Raw genomic sequence first — 20,312 nt, forward strand, 5'->3', positions numbered from 1 at the left:
GAATACTGGGTGCTTTTGTGTTTTTCCTGCATCTGTAAGTTCAAATTGATCATAAGGTCTTTAGAGGCATTTTCCAAATCCCCAAAAATCAAATTATTTCCCCAAAATTTGGCTCAATATCAGATATACATCTTACATGAAATGCATACAGATTTAATACTGAAAAAATCTGTTGAAACAACAGTCAAAAGATCAAATCTGTGGTACGCATGATCAGAAAATCAGATTTTTATTGCATGTGTTCAACCAACCTGAGATGCTCTTGGCTATGTATTGTGATAATTTGTGATTTTATTCTAGTAAAGACTATACAGCTATGACACATCAGCGCATTACAGTGTGCTTCAGACAGAAGGTTTATTTCATTACAAAACGGTGAGGTCTCTTCTCTGCCCTGAGATGCGGACTTCCACACAGACACAAAAACATTCGCGACAATCCAAAAATGAAACTCTTCATACATCACCTCGCAAAGGAGAGAAAGATCACACTACCGACAGATGGGAAAGGACTAAGTGCTTTTGATTGGTTGGCGGCGCTAATACAGATGGTGTGTCTCATTGTAGGAATACTGGTTTCAGAGTGGGAGTGGGTCTAGAAACTGGTGGTCTGGTTAGAATCCACCTTCAGGGCTTTGGCCACCAGGCCGGCTGTTACCGGGTGCATGGCCGCCCGGTGGGCCTGGAACACACGCACCGCCTCCTCGCTGTACTTGTCAAAGTTATACACCTCTCTGCAAGAGGAAAACAAAAAAAAAAGAGGATGAGATGAAATTTTAATGATCCCTGTGGAGAAAGAGCTTCGTTGCAGCAGCAAATGAAAGGACACAGCTAAGAAAAATAGAAGATAAATACAATTATTGCAATGTTGTCAAGGATATATTAAATGGAAATGTATTTGAAAAGTATTAAATGTGAGAAAACATGTATATACAACATGAAGTGAACAATTCGAGGGCTTGGAGCCAAAGGGGCGTAAGTGCGTTATAGTAGATTTTACAGGAGAGCCAAAACAAATTTTGATCAAACTTGGATCAGCTGCCGTTACCACATACTAAGCACAATATTTTAACTTTTTGTGTTATCAGATTGAGCATTATTATAAAAACAATACTGCTACAGTTTAAGTTGAATTATATTTGTTAACGTTTTTTAAAATGGCAAAAGAGTGAAATACGCCTTTTTGGCACAAACATTGTCCCAATACAGCCATGCAGAATATGGGTGTATGTAAGTAAACAATTGTAAAACACATTCATTTTAATACAAATCTAGCAATTACACTTCAATCAACACTGAAATATAAAACAAGATCAGAATGAATATCTTTATCTTGAAGTAATGCTCAGCAACTTTCACCAAGGCCTTTAAAATTGTACGCTACATATCAAACTGATTGATACGTTTTTTCTGTAAAAACTTTTAATAAACCTTTTTAATAAACCTCTATAGACATAAGAAACTACTTTTGATTCTAAACTACTACTTTTTTTTTCTTCTGCTAGTATAATACATTTTTGTGTGTGTCCCAGGACACATCACTTATTGATGTGTCCTGGGACACATTCAAAGACCTGTAAAACTCCTCATAACACTGAGGGATAACTTCAGCTACCAGCAGTCTTACTACCAGAGCTCATCTTGACCAGTTCACACTCCTAACATTATAAAATAACATTTTGAATCTATAGGCCTAAGTATTTCATGGGAATATTAACATATTTACATTCATCTAATATTGACCTAGAATATTAATTAGGATATGAATAGGATACTAAAAATGATGTGATCATGCTGCCATGCTAGCATTACTTACGTCAGCATGCATTTTCAGTTGACCTAAGTGCTGTTAGAATCCTCTACCCACAATGCTTGTTCAGTGTCAAAAGTGGGGTTTTGCTTGGTGTCAAAAGGGCGTAAGTGCAGTTACGCCCTTTTGGCAGCAAACAAAACCCTACTTTTACTGTTACGGCTTTCAGTTTTTGTTTAATTAAAACTTATGGGTCATGATTTCAGTTGTGTCCTTTTGGCACTGAAAAGATCTCACTGAGACCTTTCAATTGATATATAATACTCATATTCGCCCAAAATCGCACTTACGCCCCTTTGGCTCCAAGCCCTCGAATTAAATACCAATAAGAGATGGGAATATGAAGAAGAAATGAATTTACAGCTTATATAGTACATGATGTGCAAAAAGTGCATCATATTCCCATTATAAACTCTACAGAAGGAAAAAACTAAAATGATCCACAGTATTTAACAGTAGACTAAAATCTGAGGTGTTTGCAGATCTGCAAGACGTTTTTTTGTAACACATTAACACACACACACACACACACACACACACACACACACACACAAACAAAGGCATTAAATACCTGAAGAGAGGTCTTGTGAATTTCATCCTGCCTTGGTCTGTTGCCATCTTCAGCGCCATGGCAACAGCATCCTCCCATTTGGACCTCACACACAACCGCAGCCACCTAAAGGCACATTGATTTAAGATTTGTTATTAAAGTCTCAGTTATTCTCATTTCACTTTTATTAAGAGTCAGTTTACTGAAACTGATAATTATAATCAGCTCATATTAAATGTGTTTGTTGACAGCGGTGTAACCAGTACATTTAAGGGAGGGTTGACATCAGTTGGAATTGAGACTTTGGGACGCTCTAGTTTTCACTCACAGTTTTAGAAGTAAATAACTTACTGTATATTTGTTTGAATACATGCAATACATAGATAATTGTTATGTGATTTATATGAAAAAATGTCATGTGGCGCTCACCTGAAACGGATCTCTGCGTTCATACAGGAGTTGAGATCGTACACCTCCTGCATCTTCTTCACGTGGCTCAAGGGCAGCGGCTCCTGGAGGAATAAGCACAATCTGTCACTTGAACATCTGTTTACGACGGAATACACCAAGTTTTTGGGAGATTGTCCTGATGGTCAACTTAGCTGTTAAGTGATGAAAACATAGACACCAAAATCATGCATGTGTCCCCTGTAGATCATTGGCTCCGGTGCTCCATGCTAACACTTTAGCATACACTAAAGTAGGCGACTAGCATTATCAAAACTAAGAAGACTGACTTTGATCATATTTCATTACTGTGGCGACCTGGTGAATAACATGCGCTTTACCTCCTGAAGAAGGAGAGACAGGAACTCAATGAGCTGGTGGGAGGAGAGAGTTTTCACATCTGACTCTTTGAAACCCCCCAGATCCCCCTCTTTGGCCTGAAGGGAGAGGGAAAAGAAGTTAAGATAGGAGACAAACAACACTACTTGACAAAACGGAGGTAATAGCATGATCAGTTGCTTGGCCTTGCCTTCACCCATCTCTGGCACAGGGCGATGCAGGCGTCTGCCAAGGTGGTGTCATATCTAGGACAGGACAGATTGGTGCAAAATCACAACAATCCAACAATTAAGGGACACCAAGAGAGCAGACAGGGGTAAAATGTGGGATGTGGATCTGGATCTGATGTGGTTCACTCACTGTGGTTTGACAGGAGGCATCCCGGGCGTGTGCATCCACGCATTCCAGTCTACTTTGTTGAGAATATCAACCTGAAACAGACAATACACACAGGGCAGTGTTCATAAACGCATCCAGTATCACTGTAACTATAGCCCGATGCCCCAGATTCTATTGTATAAGGTCAAGATTTTACAATTGTCACTTCCTGATTTAACAAAGGAAAACGTGGAAGTTCTCTATATATTCCTCCACTTTTCATGACAGGAAGAAGATAGTAATTGTACATCTACAAGAAGAAGAAAAAATCCAAAAACAAATTGAGATCGATTCGCATTGGGTTAGTATTATCAGGGACCTCTGTCTTCAAAGTATGGTATGTAATTTGTGCGTCAATTTTTACTTTACAAATTACAGACATGGCAGATTCACTTTGGGATTAAAATCACAGATGATGTCTGCAATTATTAAAATTGACTGGAAGTCCCCAGGTAAGATCAGTCCTGTGCGAATAGGACTTAAATGTGATAACAATGGATATCGTCCCCTTTCAAGCCTGTTATTTTAATGAAGTAACATGTTGGTAACCTTGTCTTTGAAGTAGGTGAACAGGTAGTTCTTCCACTCCTCTGTGGTGACGCTGCTGTAGGCAAACAGCTGGATGTAGGACTTGACGAAACCCATGAACACCTCTGCGAGAGTCAGCCGACCATGCAACCACATTACAAGACTAAATCAGTGGCTGAGTAGCATTGAATCTGCTCAGAATTGAATGCTATGTAATGATAATTGCTGTTTGCAGCTGTTGCTTGACATTTTAACATGCGTGTGATCTCACCCGGACCACCCATGAGCTCCTCCAGGTGGTACAGCAGAGCGAAGCCCTTCTCGTAGGGCACCGAGGAGAAGGCGTCGTCCGGGTCCACCTCATGCAGGCTGGGGACCAGGTTGGTCAGGACGTTGTTGGCCCCAAAGGTGTTGACCTGGGTGACAAGGGGACAGAAGCGGAGGGGTGAGGAGGTTTGGGACTGTTGCTTTGCTGAAATCTGTAAGAATTTTTTTTTTATTCTATTGTCAATTTGAATGCGATTTAAAATATAAAGTAAACATACTAAAGTCAAAGTAAGATTACACATAAAAGCTACTCAATGACAGTAACAAGAATAATTGTAATTCGTTACTTCCACTAAAAATGAGTGGATGTATGTATGTTCTTACCGATTCCTGCAGGTCTTTCCAACCTCCCATGGCCTTAAACTGCCTGAACTGCTCACTCTCCATAGACCTGCCAATCATCCTCTCCAAGTAGACCGTGTGACCCTCGTTCAACCTGTTGACCACGCATCAAAAATCACTATTGCAAAGAACTACGCTGTCACACAGATATAACGGAAAAATGCCTGAGCATTTGTCAGTGTGGCTCACCAGAAGTGCTCCCAGGTCTTGTTGGTCACCAGGTTACCAGTCCAGCTGTGGGAGATCTCATGGGCGATGACCTGCCAGGATGTAGAGCACATGAACCCATGAATATGAACACATGAACACCATGCCTTCATAAAAACACAGGAGAGGTATTTCAGCTACTTACGTTCGATAGGGACCTGTCTCCTGCCTGCAAGAGGAGACAACAAAGGCATTAAGCAAGTACAGATTCTGTGCAGTCTCATGGTGATGCCAGTCTTCTTGCCGATGGTCTTGTTTGTTCACAGTAATCATACTACTGTCTCAAAATGAAAGTGGTGGTGATTTATTGATGATAAAACGCTACACACATCACCTTTAATTAGACAGTGCTCAGTAGAGAAGAGAAGCAATTTGTAGAAAATCAAATGCTGTATATCGTGACAGTTCGATAGCGCCCAGGTACAGAGGAGTGTGTGTCCATGTTCCTTACCAGCAGGGTGGGGGTGGCGAAGGTGAGGCAGGGGTTCTCCATGCCTCCGTAGGGGAAGGAGGGCGGCAGCACCAGGATGTCGTACTGGCCCCACACGTACGGCCCAGCCAGGTCCTCTGCCGTCTTCAGCATGGTCTCTGTCTGGGAGGGGAAACACACAGGTCACATACAATGATGAGTACAAGTCAGAACTACATGGAGTCAAGTGTTAATTTCAGCTAGGGTTAGTGAGTTTTAGAGTCCCATGGTCTAAATGTTGTTTAAGAGGTTTTTCCACCCTGACAAGAATAAGATTCTGGGGGAAATGCTGACTACTTGGCATGAAAATGGTCAAATTTAAAGATATTGAATATTGGCACAAAACATCAGCTATTGGCAGCTTCAATGCAAAAACATTGGTATCGGCTTTCAAAAAGCCATATCAGTCAAACCTTCACTTTCACACCATTTAGTCATGAAAATTGTGGTCATCATGGTCTTAATCTTTCGATGGCCTTTAAATTTAGTCCAATTTTAGTTATATTGATTAAAATTACACTAAAATGGAATATGAATTTACTCAACAAACATAATGACATTCCAGTCGACGAAAATACTACTACTACAGCAGCTCTCTAACTGTAGATTAGAAAATTTAGCACTGCTTCATTGGTGTAGATTACATTGAGACACACGGAAACAATTGCCAGTTTATCTGCGAATTTGAAAGCTGCACACATCCTCATGTGGCAACCGTCTCATATCTTTGGCACATGAAGTTGGACAAACAGGCGTTGCGGTCTGCATGTTAATGCGTGTCTGCGATTAGATAATAATAAAACAAATCTCCAATGGTCGGCACGGTTTCTCGTTTAGTATTCTGCAAGAGCAAATGTCTGTGAGTGGAGAGAAGAAACTGAACTAAATGTTCTTTTATGAGATCTCTTTTAACCAAACCGTCACTTTTCCCCCTCCAAGGATATTTATGATAATCATCTCCAGAAATGTTTCTTGTTTCATCATATAATTTCATGGAAGGGAATAAAATTATTTCTGATATCGTCATGGTACAGAATTTCTACTCATCATAGTCATACGTATTGATACTACTACTACTGATAATAAAACTAAAAGTGGTGAGACTGATGGAGTCCGACTCACCTCAGAGAACTCAAAAGCCGCTTTGTCCACATACTCCTTCTCAGACCAGACGCGAGACCTCGGCCCGATCTCTCTTGTCAACGAAGACAAGGGAAAAAAGCTTTTGAGTAAGCTGTGAGATCAATGAATGTTTGAGAATAAATGAATAGGGGGAGTGTGTGTGTGTTTGTACCTGCTCTCCAGCGCTCCCACCACGATGGCAATAAGGTAAGAGGGCATGGGCACCTGGGGAGGGGTCAAAGGTCAGTGGGTAAAGGTGACATTAAAGTGTTTATTTTATCCCTGTTGAACACACCAGATATGGGATATTGAAGGCAGAAAGACCTGCTGGTTCTTAATAACCACAATAAATGTATTACTGCATATCAGCAAGTTTGTCTTTGGCTGCTGTACTTTGAACAGTCCGCCAACACACAGAGTGATGGATGACATTATGGAAAGATATGCAATACAGCTTTCAGGTGACATAACGCGCCTTTGGTCTCTCTTCTTCTAGCCTGGTTGTGTTATATTTAGGCATTATTTGCGCACAGCCAATTCTCCACTGGACCTCCATGATGGTGCTGGGACATGGTTGCTAGGAGATTTGTGATGCAACTGAAAAGCCTCAGTAAGAGAGAGACTGACCGGCTGTCTGAAGCGGTAGATGATGCGGCTGCTGTCCTGCGGGTCGGGCTCCTGTCCGTCGCGAACAGCGCTCATCACCGCCACCAGCTCCTTGGGAACAGAGACCTGAAGCCAAACACACAGTACAATCACAACGCTGTAGGAAAAGCTGGAGTCTGCGAGAAAGAGAGAAAGTTTGTGTGTGTGTGTGTGTGTCTCACCTGAGCGTAGTAGGTGTGCTTCACAGAGGGGCTGTCCTGACAGGGGACCATGCTCCTGCAGTGGTTAGCCTGGATGGGGTCACACAGGAATATTAACACAATCACCCACCGCTAACATAAAACAATTACTGGCATAAGGGGGCCATTAATGACAAGGAAAACCAATGATCAAGGTCCTCTTAGAGGGCTTATCAGCTCAAGACTGCACCTTTGGACACACAAATACTAGAGAAGAAAAACTGGTTTTGGGGAAGTGGGACAGGACAGTTGCAGAAACCCGACAAGTGGTGCAATGAATGTCCAAAGCAGTGTGTCTTCATTGTGAACCTTAAAACTGAACCGTTGATGATTCAGCTGATCTCTTGCAGGACAACCACAAATGATGACAATGTGGTGTTGTGAAAGCGGTCAGATAAAGGTGCAGCAGCGTAGGATAGACTGAACCACAGATTTTCGTGATGCCAAACTGTTTAGACACGTTCTATGGTGTTGCTTGAGGCACGGTGGGGCATGAGGTACGAAAACAAGTACCTGGCACTGGCTGAAGAGGTAGGGGTGGGTCTTCCCAGCAGTCTGTTCGGGGGTGAGCCACTGCAGGGCGGATGCAGTCGGGGCAGTTTCATAGCTCAACTCCACGATCACATGCTGTCCTCTGATAGGGGTTAGAAAAGCAACACGACACATGCATTACATCCTGTACAGGACAGGCACTAGGGGAGGCAGACAAGACAAATCTCTAATTTCAGGGGTCACCTGGAGAGGTCAAAGGGCAGGGTGATCTCCAGAGGGGTCCCCATGAAGCTGTGCTTGGGTCCCATGGCAAACTTGGCCTCCTGTCCATTGGCCGTCACGCTGAAAATCTTCAGATCTCTGGTGTCTAAGGTCTGCAGGAGGGAGGGGAGCAGATGGAGGAAAACAGAAGAGGAAGTCACATTGGCAAACAGAGGCACAAACTGAAGTGGGGCAAGAAGAAAGCGGAAGAAATTAGTTGTGGAAATTCACTGTGATTACATTAACTCTGTTTGTTGTTGTATGGGACACTCATTCAGAAGCTGTTGTGTACCTGCTCCACACCTACAGAAACACCGACACTGTCAAACTCTGATCTAAAGTCCACACAGCTCAGCTCGCAGTCAAAGTCCAAGACGACTTGGCCCCGATACGTTCCGATCTCTCTTGTATGGAGAAACCGTTACGCCAAAGTCCGTTTAAAAACCTGGCAGTTTAATATTGCCCTGCTTAAAATACATAATATACCTCGTGAAACATCATATAAGACACTTTACTGAATGGCTAGAAGCCACGGGAAAATACGGCATGCATAAATACATATACATAAATCAGCACTTATTTGAATAAAATCTTAACTTTTAGAAGTGATTTACACTGCTAGCTACCACCATCCGCGGTTTATTTGGCGGAAGAGGAGTGTGGAAATAAGCGAACCAATTCTAAAAATGTATTGAAATAAGTGTTGCTTGGTGTATTGGATGTATGCCGATTTGAAGACTGGCTCCTACCAATTCAGTAAAACCCTTAAATTCTGTTCTACGAGATGTGTACTACTTTTGACAACCAAGGCCACGTTAAATTGCCAGATTTTTTAGACTGTTTGGCAAGACGTTCTTTCTATACAAGAGAAAGCGGAACGGAACGGATATTTTTGTTAACTTGGAAACTGAAAGCCAGCTCGGGATGATGAAACCAGCCTTACTTATAATTCCTTATCATTTCTATTTTTATAGTAGAAAGCGGTTTAACTAATGAAAATCATCGCCGTCTTCAGCCGCAGTTCTACTTTCCTTATTATCATTTCAGTGTGTACATAACATTACAGCGGAGCAGCTGGTCTCAGTTTCCCAGCTGTCAAGCAGAAGCGGCAGTGGGTTCCCGATGTGTTTAGCACTGTGTTGTGGCTATACAGAGTGATGAGCCTTAGCTTGCGGGCTAATAAAGCTGTAACGGTGAAAGTACTGTTACCAGAGACGAGAAATGATCCTCCAGGGCTTCAACGGTGAGCGCAACTTTGGCTTTGAGAATTTGCCTTTCAAAGTCCACATTGTAGCTGAGGTTCAGGTGCTTCGTAACGCACTTGGTGAAGGAGGAGAAGGAGCAGGGGTCCAAGACTGAGGCCATGGTCGGTCCGGGAGCACCGAGAGAGACTGAGCGAAGAGCCAATCTGCCAATACCGTCCGGGTTTATAAACTACAATCCACTCTCCGAATGTCCTAACCGGTGTCAAGCCGGCGAGAATCAAAAGCACATTTTCTGGTTACAATTTTCTAAATAAAAGTACCATTGACATACCACGCACCATAATACAATACATTGATACGGGGGTGTCAATTTTCAGCTAACGTTTCACTCCATATATAATACAATGATTCCACTAAATATTTTATACAATTATTGTTCTTCTGCACACCCCGGGTATTACTAGTATTTTTCCCAAAGTGACAATGCTTTTATTTTGAAGGCAAAATCACTACACTACTGGTTTTATTCTGACTAATTTTGACCAGCTTGGCGCAGATTCGCTCTTTCTTATGACAGCGCACTGAAATGCATTGTAGGATTTGAGGTTTACACCGGAGCCGGATGAGCGTTGGAAGCTGGGTCAAGTGAACCAGAATAATACCGGAATAACACCAGAATGAGCTTTCAAAATGAAAGCGTGAACTGTGTCACTAAAACAAAAGAATAAGTAAATATTGGGCTGTACAGAACAGCACTAAAATGAATAGTCAATGGAATCATTAGATTAAACACGGAGTAAAACTATAACTGTAAAGCAGATATGACTGAGAGATAATGAGGACTGAAGCTGTCGTACTCCATATGTTGTTCAGTGTTTCCATTCGTTTTTCCGCCCCCTGTGTATCTATATCTACAGTTCTGCCACTGCTATAGGTTAAAATCAACTTTTGTAAGATAGTAGACATCCTTCCAAGTTATCTGGTATAGGCTTCGTGTTTGAGTCTTTATGAGCTTTTACAGTCTAACATTTAGGACATTTAGTTGAAGCATATTCTCTTATGGAAATAAATATATGGTGTAAAAAAGACATTTAGCAAAAAACGGAAATTGTATATTAATTTACCACAGATTCCTCCTTAAATACACTTTTTCACGTGTGTATTTAAACTGTTATACACTTGTTTGTCAATACGGACTTTATTTCGAAGGTTCTAACCGGAAGTTGTATTCTTTATTGTGGCAAACTTGACACTGATCAGAAATTTCACCTTTTTATAATTTCTAATTTGTATTTGCTATTGATGTGTAGGGAGCAAATGGAAGAAGTGAAAACAAGGAAGTGCTCAACATTCATATTTTATAGCACATTTTACAGAAAACAAGTTTGTTTTTTTACTTCCGAAACATGCATGTTCCATTTTTATTGTGTTGGTTGTGTGGCGCATGCCCCGCTAGAGGGCGCTAAAGGACTAACATGTTATCAGCTGGCTTGCACAAGCATTTACTTTGATGGACAAACGACAGAACAACAATGGAGGAAATGGACTTCTGAGTCGTGATGGATCCGTTTGACAACTCCGTTTCTCACCGAAATGAGACGGAGGACGCGGCGGAGAGCGGAGACAGTCGGTCACCGTGGGCTCGGTTTTCATCCTGGCTAGAGTGTGTATGCGTCGTTACCTTCGACCTCGAACTCGGACAAGCCATAGAGGTACGGTAGCTAGCAGCACCGAACCGATTCGGTGTTAGCTAGTAGTTAGCATCCTTCACTGTCAGGTACAGACGGTGTAGGATGCTGCCGATGTTAGCTGAAGCTGACAACAAGCCTGGATCCAAGTTTTAGTTATTCCATATCACACAAATCTACGAGCCCCAATGTGTGCAGTTCTTTCTTGTATTGGCGAGAACGTGATACCAAACTCCATTCAAAAAGCTGTTAATTTAAGGTTGCCTGGCTTATCGGCGGATGAACACACCTCATGTAACATGGCTTATGACATTTAAAAAATCAGTGTCTACTAGTAAATTCGGCATGTATCAAATCCACCAATGAACACCTATTTTGTTCACACTGCTTGCTACTACTCATCACAGCGCGTTTTTGTTGGAACATTGTGGGACTAATAGGCGAACCAATTTGAAAAGTTTAGTGTTTGGAGGATTATATGTATACCGAATTGAAGAGTGGATCCTAACGCTTCGTTTAAGGTCTTAAGTCATGTTTTACGAGTTACCGTATGTACGTTTGGCGATAGGATACATTAAATTGGCAGAATTCTGAAATGAGTTTGGTGTGAAATGTTCTCTCCGTACGAAAGAACGGCACACATCGGGGCTACTAGCTACTGGGATCCTGCAGTATCAGGTGCAGATGCTGCTGATGCTGTCAAGTTGCCTGTATCGTAGTATATTACGTAATAAACATATCTATGCACTAACACCCACAACATTAAACTGTTTCATAATCTCTCTGGTCAGTGCCTGTAGGAACACGTGACATTGATTTGCTTTTTCTGTGTTGTCAGTTGGTGTATCCCCATGATGTGAAACTTACTGAGAAGGAGGTAATTTTTTGGTTATCTCGTTGCACCTGTCAATATTGCCTTTGCTATTCATTTGATGAGCGATATGCAGCCCCAGTGTGTGCCTAATTATTGTGATTCTTCCAATTTATCTGCAGAAAACCAGCATCTGCTATCTGTCCTTCCCCGACTCTTACTCAGGTAAATTTATCTGTCTAACGCCAGCAACACAACAACATTGCACAGTGCCATACATAACAGCAATGGCAACAGCTCAGAGGTCACTTGGCCTGTGTGTTTTTCCCAGGATGCCTTGGGGACACTCAGTTCAGCTTCAGGCTGCGGCAGTCAGTCGGCCGGAGGGGCTCCTGGTTTGGAGAAGACGCCTACAACAGGGACGCTCCTGTCACACTACAGGTGAGGCCTCTATGTGATGATGACCAAATAAACCATGAGAGTGGGAAGCAAGGACCAGGCTTTGATTTGTTAGGTAACTCTGGCTGATCTAAAAGGCCTTTTTCTGAATTTAGCAGCAGTCCTCATTAGGGTTAGATGAACATACTGGCATATTAGATGCAATATTGGCCTTTTATTAAAAATCAGATAATGGTCAGTCAGTGTTGTCAGTCTTTAATATGATGGAAATGGGCAAATGTAAATGTATTAAATATTGGCTGTTGCCAGCTTCAATTCAAAAATATCAGTATCAACCCTCAAGAGGCTATATCAGTCTAACCCTAGTCCTTACTGCTGGTCCTTTGATATTCTGCTGCCTTCATGCTGTAAACCTAATTTTTCTCTTCCTTTCCCTCCCATTATCTGCCCCTCACCCCCCCTCCTCTTCCGCAGCGAGAACTGGCCCATTTCTATGGTTACGTGTATTTCAGACAAGTCAAGGACGTCTCTGTCAAAAGAGGCTATTTTCAGAAGGTGAGGTTCAGCGCAATCATCCGCGTTCACACCGTTCAGAGCGCGCCGTCTCTCACTGCGCTGTACACAACAGGATTTCTGCCAACCATAACACAGATGTTCACTTTACAGACTGCTTTTCTCCCTCTCCCCCCCTCTTGCTGCAGTCTCTCGTCCTCGTATCCAGGCTCCCTTACATCCACCTCTTCCACACCCTGCTGCAGAATATTGCCCCGGAGTATTTCGAGAAGTTGGAGCCTTGCCTCGAAGCAGGTGAGGCGATATTTCACACTGACTGTAAATTCCTTTTGAATTGTAAATGCGTTGCTCAGTGAAAGAGCTTTGGTTTGCTAAATATGAATTATGCTGAAAGGTTTTGGAACTGTTGCCTAAGCTCCTCTTTCTTTTCTCCTTTACCATGCAGTGTGTAACGAAATAGACCAATGGCCTTCGCCCGTGCCAGGGTTGACCCTCAATTTGCCTGTGATGGGAGTGGTTTTACAGGTAAGGAGAAGTGGGTAAAGGAAAAATCATTTTAATACTTTTTAGTACTATACCACTCAGTTCTTCATTCTACTCCCTTCCAGGTAAGGATCCCATCCAAGACTGACAAACCAGGTGGAAGCCCGTTGAAACAGGCCCCAAAGGAGGTGTGTGTCAGTGTTGCATAGTATCTGATTATGCTTCAATAACACTAAGATTCTGTTGTAATGTAAGTGTATGTTTTTCCCTCCAGAATCTTCTACCAGCCCCTACGATGCTGCCCACCATTCATGAGCTGGACCTGTTCAAGTAAGTGATGAATTCTGCTTTCTGTTGGTGATGGAGATTATGTACATCTGTCATTGGGGAAATTCAAAGCAGCATCAGTGTAATGAAATGACCTTTGACCTGCCCAGGTGTTTCCAGTCGGTCCTGATCCACCTGCAGATGCTCTGGGAGCTGATGTTGCTAGGGGAACCTGTGGTTGTCATGGCGCCGTCTCCCACCGTATCCTCAGAAACCGTGTTGGCTCTAGTAAGGTAATTGGAGTGCCAATGAAAATAGTCCTGGCTTTGTTCACCAAAGATTTACAGTATCTGCAAACCGTTATATAGGTCTGACCCCGGTATAATAGTCACTTCTATCTTCTTCTTCAGCTCAATTGCTCCGCTGAAGTACTGCTGCGACTACCGGCCCTACTTCACCATCCACGACAGTGAGTTCAGGGAGTACACCACCAGGACGCAGGCACCGTGAGTAGGATCTGCTCACCGCACAGTGAGGGCGGAACATATTTGCTCATGTCTTAGCGGCGTTCTCTAAGCTCACCCCTGTGACTCCTTGCAGGCCCAGCGTGATCCTGGGTGTCACCAATCCCTTCTTCGTCAAGACCTTCCAGTGCTGGCCCCACATCGTGCGCCTCGGAGAACTCAAGATGTCTGGTAAAGATGAGTCTTAAAAAACAACACTTACATGCAATGGTATTACAGATATGCAGTATTTTCACCGATATACTTAAGGGTTCGACCAATATGAGTTTTGAAGGCCACTACTCATTGAAACTGCTGATATCTGATATTTTGTGCCGATATTCAGTATCTTTAAATTTAGTGTTTCCCCCAGAATTGTATTCATGTCAGGGTGGAAAAGCCTCTGAAACAGCATTTAGACCACGGGACACTAAAACCCACCCACAATGATGCTGATGATAATCATAATAAAATTCTATTCATGCATACTTGTTTGGAATACAATCAAATCCATTGCATTAGAATCAGTTCAGGTTAAGGTCTTCCCATAGACAACCAGTGTAGTATTGATCAATTCTACAATAAATATGTAATCAAACAAACTGCATCACATCCATCATATCAGAGGTGGATGATACTGACCGGCCGATACTTGACTTTTAATAAAAGGCCAATATCGGCCCCATATATCAGTCTAATCATAGTATACATGTGCCTCCTTTCAGGTGACTTGCCTAAACAGGTAAAGGTGAAGAAACTGGCCAAACTGAAAACACTGGACACTAAACCAGGTGAAATAGGATGCCAAATTGATTGTTTTGTTTTGACAAAATAATTTTTCAGTATGTTAAATCCTGTTTTTTTTTACTCTCCCAAGGCATCTACACAGCTTATAAGACATTTCTCCACAAAGACAAGGTCCTCATCAAGAGGCTCCTAAAGGTATGTCATCAGCAACACTGCCTGGTACTAAAGGTTTACCCATGCACAGTCGGTCCATGTCTCATTCTATGGAGATTTTTTCCTATCTTTATTCAAGAGCGTGGTCTTTCAATTTGAGAGCATGACTTATTGATTTCATGTTCAGATTTTGTAATGTTTTCCCTCAAACCTTGCCCTCGCACTCAAATATGTCCTGCTTGCACTTAGATTTGCTCTGCTTCTGCTCAAACTGTATGCTTGCACTCAGATAATGTTGCTTGCACACAGATTTCCTGCGCTCCAGCTTCAGCCCTTCTCCTCGCACTCAGGCTGCTTCTGTGCGCTCGTGAAACGTCTGCTCTCGGATTTCTGCTCTGCTCTCGGATTTCTGCTCTGCTCTCTGATTTTTTTGTGCAACAACCCTGTCAAAATTCCCCAACCAATAGAATGCCAGGTGTAGTGTTGACCAATGAAATGATCCCTGCCTCGTTGCGGGCGCGTTCGCTTTACTTCTTAGAGCGTCCCGTACGGGCGGTTACTGTTTAACCGGGTTCATCCACTCCCGCCCTCCGGGGCTTTATTAAATACGACTTTTGGAATAAAAGGACAGTTAATGTATATACCAGCACCTGTACTTTTTCTTTTACTATAATAGCTACATAAAATAGTAGCCGTATAGCACACCGGCCTCCCGTCGGTGTGCTAGAGGAGAAAACAACGTCACCTTCATGACTCAGGAGCGGGAGTCTTGCGGATCACTGGCCAATATGGACCGCCAAAGTCAGGGACCTCAAGTTTTTTATTTTAATGGTGCTATTACTTCCTTCAAATTGAATTGGTTAAGTCATATTTGCGGCACAAGAATACATCCATGATAATATGCTTGGCTTTCAAGTGTTGTACGTTATGGGAACATTGTTGCTAGGCAACTAACAACAAAATGGACAATGCCGTGTTTCTTTTTTTCCTGTATTTAAAGGCCCTGACACACCAGGCCGACGGTCGGCCGTCGGGCAATGTCGGGCCGTCGGTAAGCGTCGGTGTCCCTAGTTTTTGCGGTGTGTCCCGCACCGTCGGCACTAGTCGGACCCTGTCGGCGTCTTTTCGGCCGATTGAGCATGTTGAATCGGCGTCGGAGCCGTCGGTGAGAGATCACTCTGATTGGTAGTTCGTGTTTTGCCTCTGGATGATTGGACTGATAAATTCCTTCAACATGTGGAACTGAACAGGAAAGAGCCGAGCGAAATTTTTAAAATCGGAGGTTTCATTTATCTCCAGCTCTCGAGACAGGTTCGGGAAAGCCCCTTGAGCCTGTCGTTGGAGTAACGTTATTCATGATTTCACCCATTTAGTGCGGTTTCTCCTTATTTTTCGCCTCTGCCTCTTCCTTTCTTCTTCCACAACCAAAAGACCAAGGGCTGACAACGCCAGTGCCATTTGCAACTTCTTATCAGACATAAGGTATGGAGAGTTATTTCCCCTCACGCAGGCGCAGAACGTACGTGCTAGTTGGCCATCGGGTGTAGTCTTTGCGGTGTGTTCAAGTGCAACTTTTTGGACCAGACGCAGGCGACGTGAGGCGACGCAACAGTCGGCCTTCGTCGCCGCTGGTTCTTTGAAGTCGGTTTGGTGTGTCAGGGCCTTTAGTGTTTAGGAATGGGGAAAGTACCAACAGCAAAAGTAACCAGTGTGTCAAAGTCTGCTCTATCAGAAAGGTTTCACATATTGGAAATACGGTAAACACGTCCCCACTTGCAGGTATCATATTCATATCTGTAACATATCTACAATTAAATCAGTTACATTGCAGACATTAAGCACTAGCTTTCCAGTTGAACAACGAGGGGTCTGTTACTGTTAAAGCTGAGGAAATCCTTAAATTAAATTGTGGGGATGTGTTTACCGTATTTCCAATATGTGAAACCTTTCTGATAGAGCAGACTTTGACACAGCAACGGTAAACATCATTTGAAGAGAAGGATATATACACAACACACCAATTGCGTTTTTAAAATGTAGTAACTCATTGAATTTACTTTTGTTTTCTACTGTCTTAATGTGTTAGCTGGTTACTTTTGCTGTTGGTACTTTTCCCATTCCTAAACACTAAAATACAGAAAAAAAGAAATATGGCGGCGTCCATTTTGTTGTTAGTTGCCTAGCAACAATGTTCCCATAATGTACAACACTTGAAAGCCAAGCATATTATCATGGATGCATTCTTGTGCCGCAAATATGACTTAACCAATTCAATTTGAAGGAAGTAATAGCACCATTAAAATAAAAAACTTGAGGTCCCTGACTTATCCATATTGGCCAGTGATCCGCAAGACTCCCGCTCCTGAGTCATGAAGGTGACGTCGTTTTCTCCTCTAGCACACCGACGGGAGGCCGGTGTGCTATACGGCTACTATTTTATGTAGCTATTATAGTAAAAGAAAAAGTACAGGTGCTGGTATATACATTAACTGTCCTTTTATTCCAAAAGTCGTATTTAATAAAGCCCCGGAGGGCGGGAGTGGATGAACCCGGTTAAACAGTAACCGCCCGTACGTGACGCTCTAAGAAGTAAAGCGAACGCGCCCGCAACGAGGCAGGGATCATTTCATTGGTCAACACTACACCTGGCATTCTATTGGTTGGGGAATTTTGACAGGGTTGTTGCACAAAAAAATCAGAGAGCAGAGCAGAAATCCGAGAGCAGACGTTTCACGAGCGCACAGAAGCAGCCTGAGTGCGAGGAGAAGGGCTGAAGCTGGAGCGCAGGAAATCTGTGTGCAAGCAACATTATCTGAGTGCAAGCATACAATTTGAGCAGAAGCAGAGCAAATCTAAGTGCAAGCAGGACATATTTGAGTGCGAGGGCAAGGTTTGAGGGAAAACATTACAAAATCTGAACGTGAAATCAATAAGTCATGCTCTCAAATTGAAAGACCACGCTCTTGAATAAAGATAGGAAAAAAACTCCATATCATTCTCCCTGGCTGCAGGGCATCCAGAGGAAGAGGCCGTCGGAGGTGCAGACCGCCATCTTGAGGCGACACCTGTTAGAGCTCACGCAGAGCTTTATCATCCCGCTGGTGAGACCTCTCATCTCTCATCCCTGCCTGGTCTCATGAAATTTGGTGAAATCTTGAAATGTTTAGAAATGCAAATAACATGCTCTGTGCAGAAAAAGTGAGAGACTATTAGAAACAGGTAGTAGTTTGTAGGGATGGGACGATATGCTTATATCACAGTATGATTTGATACGCAATGTGGGGTTCATGATTCAATAAAGCCACGTTACGATGTAATAAGTAAAATTCACTGACGATAAAGTATGACTGTTCAGAATTATGATTACTTCTGAGCCACAGATATTTCTAGCAGTGGCATTGGCTTGCTAGAATGTAAACAATTTAAAAATGTCATTACGTGGTCTCACCTTTCATCTCTCTCTTTTTGTCAGGAGAGATACCTGGCGAGCCTGATGCCCCTCCAGAGATCTGTGACACCGTGGAAGGTTGGTAACACGAGGCCAAGCAGCGGTTAATTCAGTGTGCAGATCGTGTGTTTGCAGATAAAAAACAGATGGTGGTAGGGCGGACAAACCAGTTTGTGTGTGTTTGTCTTCCAGACTCCTCCTCAGATCCGTCCCTTCAGTCAGGAGGAGTTCATTGGGACTCTGGATCACGCCGGTCCTCAGCTCACCTCAGTGCTCAAAGGGGATTGGATGGGGCTGTACAGGTGAGCCCCCCCCCCCCCCCGCCCCCAGCTGTCTCATTCCAGGGTATCCATGCGTCTGAAAAAGTCTTAAGTTATATCATCTAAATTTATGGCCTATTGCTTTATGGCACAAAACAGGAAGAGGGCGCTGTTCTTCCAGTGCAAACGGAGCTAAAGCTTTCAGAGTTTCTCACAATGGCAGATGGAAAAATCACTTTTAACATGTTTATCCTCTTCAGTAAAGCCAAAGAGAAAACCTTAATTTTGATAAACACCAACACAAACAATACCACTGCCGTGAGACAGAGGTTACCAATGTTTTGCGCCTCCTCCTCTGGCTTCACAGGAGATTCTTCAGGTCCCCCAACTTTGACGGCTGGTATCGTCTACGGCACAAAGAAATGACCCAGAAACTTGAATGCCTTCATCTGGAGGTTGTCTGCGATGCCGTAAGTTTATTCCAGTCGTACTAGTTACAACACAATTGCACTGGTGTCCGTATCACTCTCTGGCTCTGGTTCCAGTAATGCTATCTTTACCAGGATCTGCTGGGCTGGACCAAAGACAAGTCTGAGGTGGAAATTGTTGACCTGATTCTGAAACTGAGAGAAAAGCTAGTGAGTGAACTGACGAGTCTTTTAAACAAATATTGATTTTTTTTCCTTGCACAAACTGTGAACATTGAAGGACTGGAAGTGTAAGTTTGACTGATTTGCTAAATGTTTTCCATGCGTCTCTAGATGAAGGCTCGCAGGCAGCAGCTCCCAGTGAAGGAAGGGGTTCTGGACAAGCTGGACGGATATATTCAGACCATCATCAGCTCTCTACCAGAGGACCTGCAGACTGTACTGCACAGACACTGACAGGCGCACACACTATTTTTATCAAGACTTTTGAAAAAATCCCTCAAACTGTTGCCATAACCACAAACCTCTACCTGCCACAAGTAGGATATTTAAGTCTAGAAGCTTAGATAAGGCCAGTATGTTTTAGAAATATTTCACAGTAGACGCTTTCAGGGTAGTTCAAATCTACATCATGATGCCTTCACTAACATTACTGAGAAAAAAAGAGTTGATTTTGAAGATATTGAAGCGTTACCTGTTTGTCAAGGATAATGTTGCAGCTATGTTACGTTTGTTTTTATAAAGCACTGGTTTTAATTTGGCTGCTCCAGATCTGTGTGGTGTTAGAAACACATTACACGTCCTGGACAGTGATATTTGTCAGAATCATTGTGGGTGAACTGGCATTAGCAAACCTCTTGCCACACTTTCACGATATTCAGCGCTGCTCATTTCCACCATGTGCTTTTATGCAGTGTGATATTCTAGTGTACAAACCCAGGACTGAAGCAGTATTTTTGTACAGTGTTGTAACACTACTGATCAACAGGCTGAAACCACACTACTGATTCACCCCAATGACTCTTATTACTTCAAGCTAGTGAATGTAAAATGGACACACTTGATCTTGCATATTGCACTCCCTTTGAGTGTCTCCTACTGTAATCTAATGTATGATTTATTTGCCTTTCTGTTCCTTGTTTTCTCCCAAATTGTTATGTGTAAATATTTTGTTCAAGAGCCATTGCATTGGCAAGTAAAATCAATATCTGAGAAATGTTAAGAGTGCTACTTGTTTGTCTAACATCTCATCTGGTCCAATACAGAGATCATTAAACATAACAAAAGATCC

At 42.8% G+C, this 20,312-nt stretch overlaps 2 protein-coding genes across 2 annotated transcripts; one reads left to right on the forward strand and one right to left on the reverse strand.

The window, feature by feature from the left end:
- Positions 1 to 213: 213 nt before the first annotated feature.
- On the reverse strand, positions 214 to 9,569 carry lta4h (leukotriene A4 hydrolase). Its single transcript, XM_071920533.2, has 19 exons — positions 9,326 to 9,569; positions 8,099 to 8,229; positions 7,877 to 7,997; positions 7,346 to 7,414; positions 7,146 to 7,250; positions 6,691 to 6,743; positions 6,519 to 6,591; positions 5,379 to 5,519; positions 5,073 to 5,096; positions 4,910 to 4,980; positions 4,703 to 4,814; positions 4,323 to 4,467; positions 4,073 to 4,176; positions 3,506 to 3,576; positions 3,336 to 3,390; positions 3,148 to 3,243; positions 2,789 to 2,871; positions 2,381 to 2,485; positions 214 to 733 (listed from the first exon to the last, which is right to left on the reverse strand). The coding sequence occupies exons 1-19, from the start codon at positions 9,479 to 9,481 to the stop codon at positions 595 to 597; spliced, it is 1,854 nt and encodes a 617-aa protein (XP_071776634.2). The 5' UTR covers positions 9,482 to 9,569; the 3' UTR covers positions 214 to 594.
- Positions 9,570 to 10,839: 1,270 nt separating this feature from the next.
- dennd6b (DENN/MADD domain containing 6B) lies at positions 10,840 to 20,212 on the forward strand. The gene is made up of 20 exons (XM_071908224.2): positions 10,840 to 11,033; positions 11,848 to 11,886; positions 12,003 to 12,045; positions 12,152 to 12,261; positions 12,694 to 12,774; positions 12,921 to 13,026; positions 13,178 to 13,257; positions 13,341 to 13,403; positions 13,490 to 13,545; positions 13,653 to 13,775; positions 13,893 to 13,988; positions 14,083 to 14,177; positions 14,711 to 14,776; positions 14,863 to 14,927; positions 17,897 to 17,986; positions 18,358 to 18,411; positions 18,526 to 18,635; positions 18,961 to 19,063; positions 19,157 to 19,231; positions 19,355 to 20,212. Exons 1-20 carry the CDS (start codon positions 10,881 to 10,883, stop codon positions 19,475 to 19,477), a joined length of 1,731 nt encoding a protein of 576 aa, XP_071764325.1. The 5' UTR covers positions 10,840 to 10,880; the 3' UTR covers positions 19,478 to 20,212.
- The last annotated feature ends 100 nt before the right edge of the window (positions 20,213 to 20,312 follow it).

The sequence above is a fragment of the Centroberyx gerrardi genome, chromosome 24 (genome assembly GCF_048128805.1).
Source record: "Centroberyx gerrardi isolate f3 chromosome 24, fCenGer3.hap1.cur.20231027, whole genome shotgun sequence".
In the NCBI taxonomy this organism is placed as follows: Eukaryota; Metazoa; Chordata; class Actinopteri; order Beryciformes; family Berycidae; genus Centroberyx; species Centroberyx gerrardi.

Bases quoted from the DNA above. Each gene is read 5' to 3' on its own strand.
- lta4h (XM_071920533.2), bottom strand. From the start codon at position 9,481: ATGGCCTCAGTCTTGGACCCCTGCTCCTTCTCCTCCTTCACCAAGTGC. The intron at 2,486-2,788 runs GTGAGCGCCACA...ATGTGCCTTTAG, and splicing joins AACGCAGAGATCCGTTTCAG to GTGGCTGCGGTTGTGTGTGA. The intron at 734-2,380 runs GTATTTAATGCC...TTCCTCTTGCAG, and splicing joins TTCACAAGACCTCTCTTCAG to AGAGGTGTATAACTTTGACA.
- dennd6b (XM_071908224.2), top strand. From the start codon at position 10,881: ATGGATCCGTTTGACAACTCCGTTTCTCACCGAAATGAGACGGAGGAC. The intron at 12,262-12,693 runs GTGAGGCCTCTA...CCTCTTCCGCAG, and splicing joins ACGCTCCTGTCACACTACAG to CGAGAACTGGCCCATTTCTA. The intron at 13,027-13,177 runs GTGAGGCGATAT...TTTACCATGCAG, and splicing joins GGAGCCTTGCCTCGAAGCAG to TGTGTAACGAAATAGACCAA.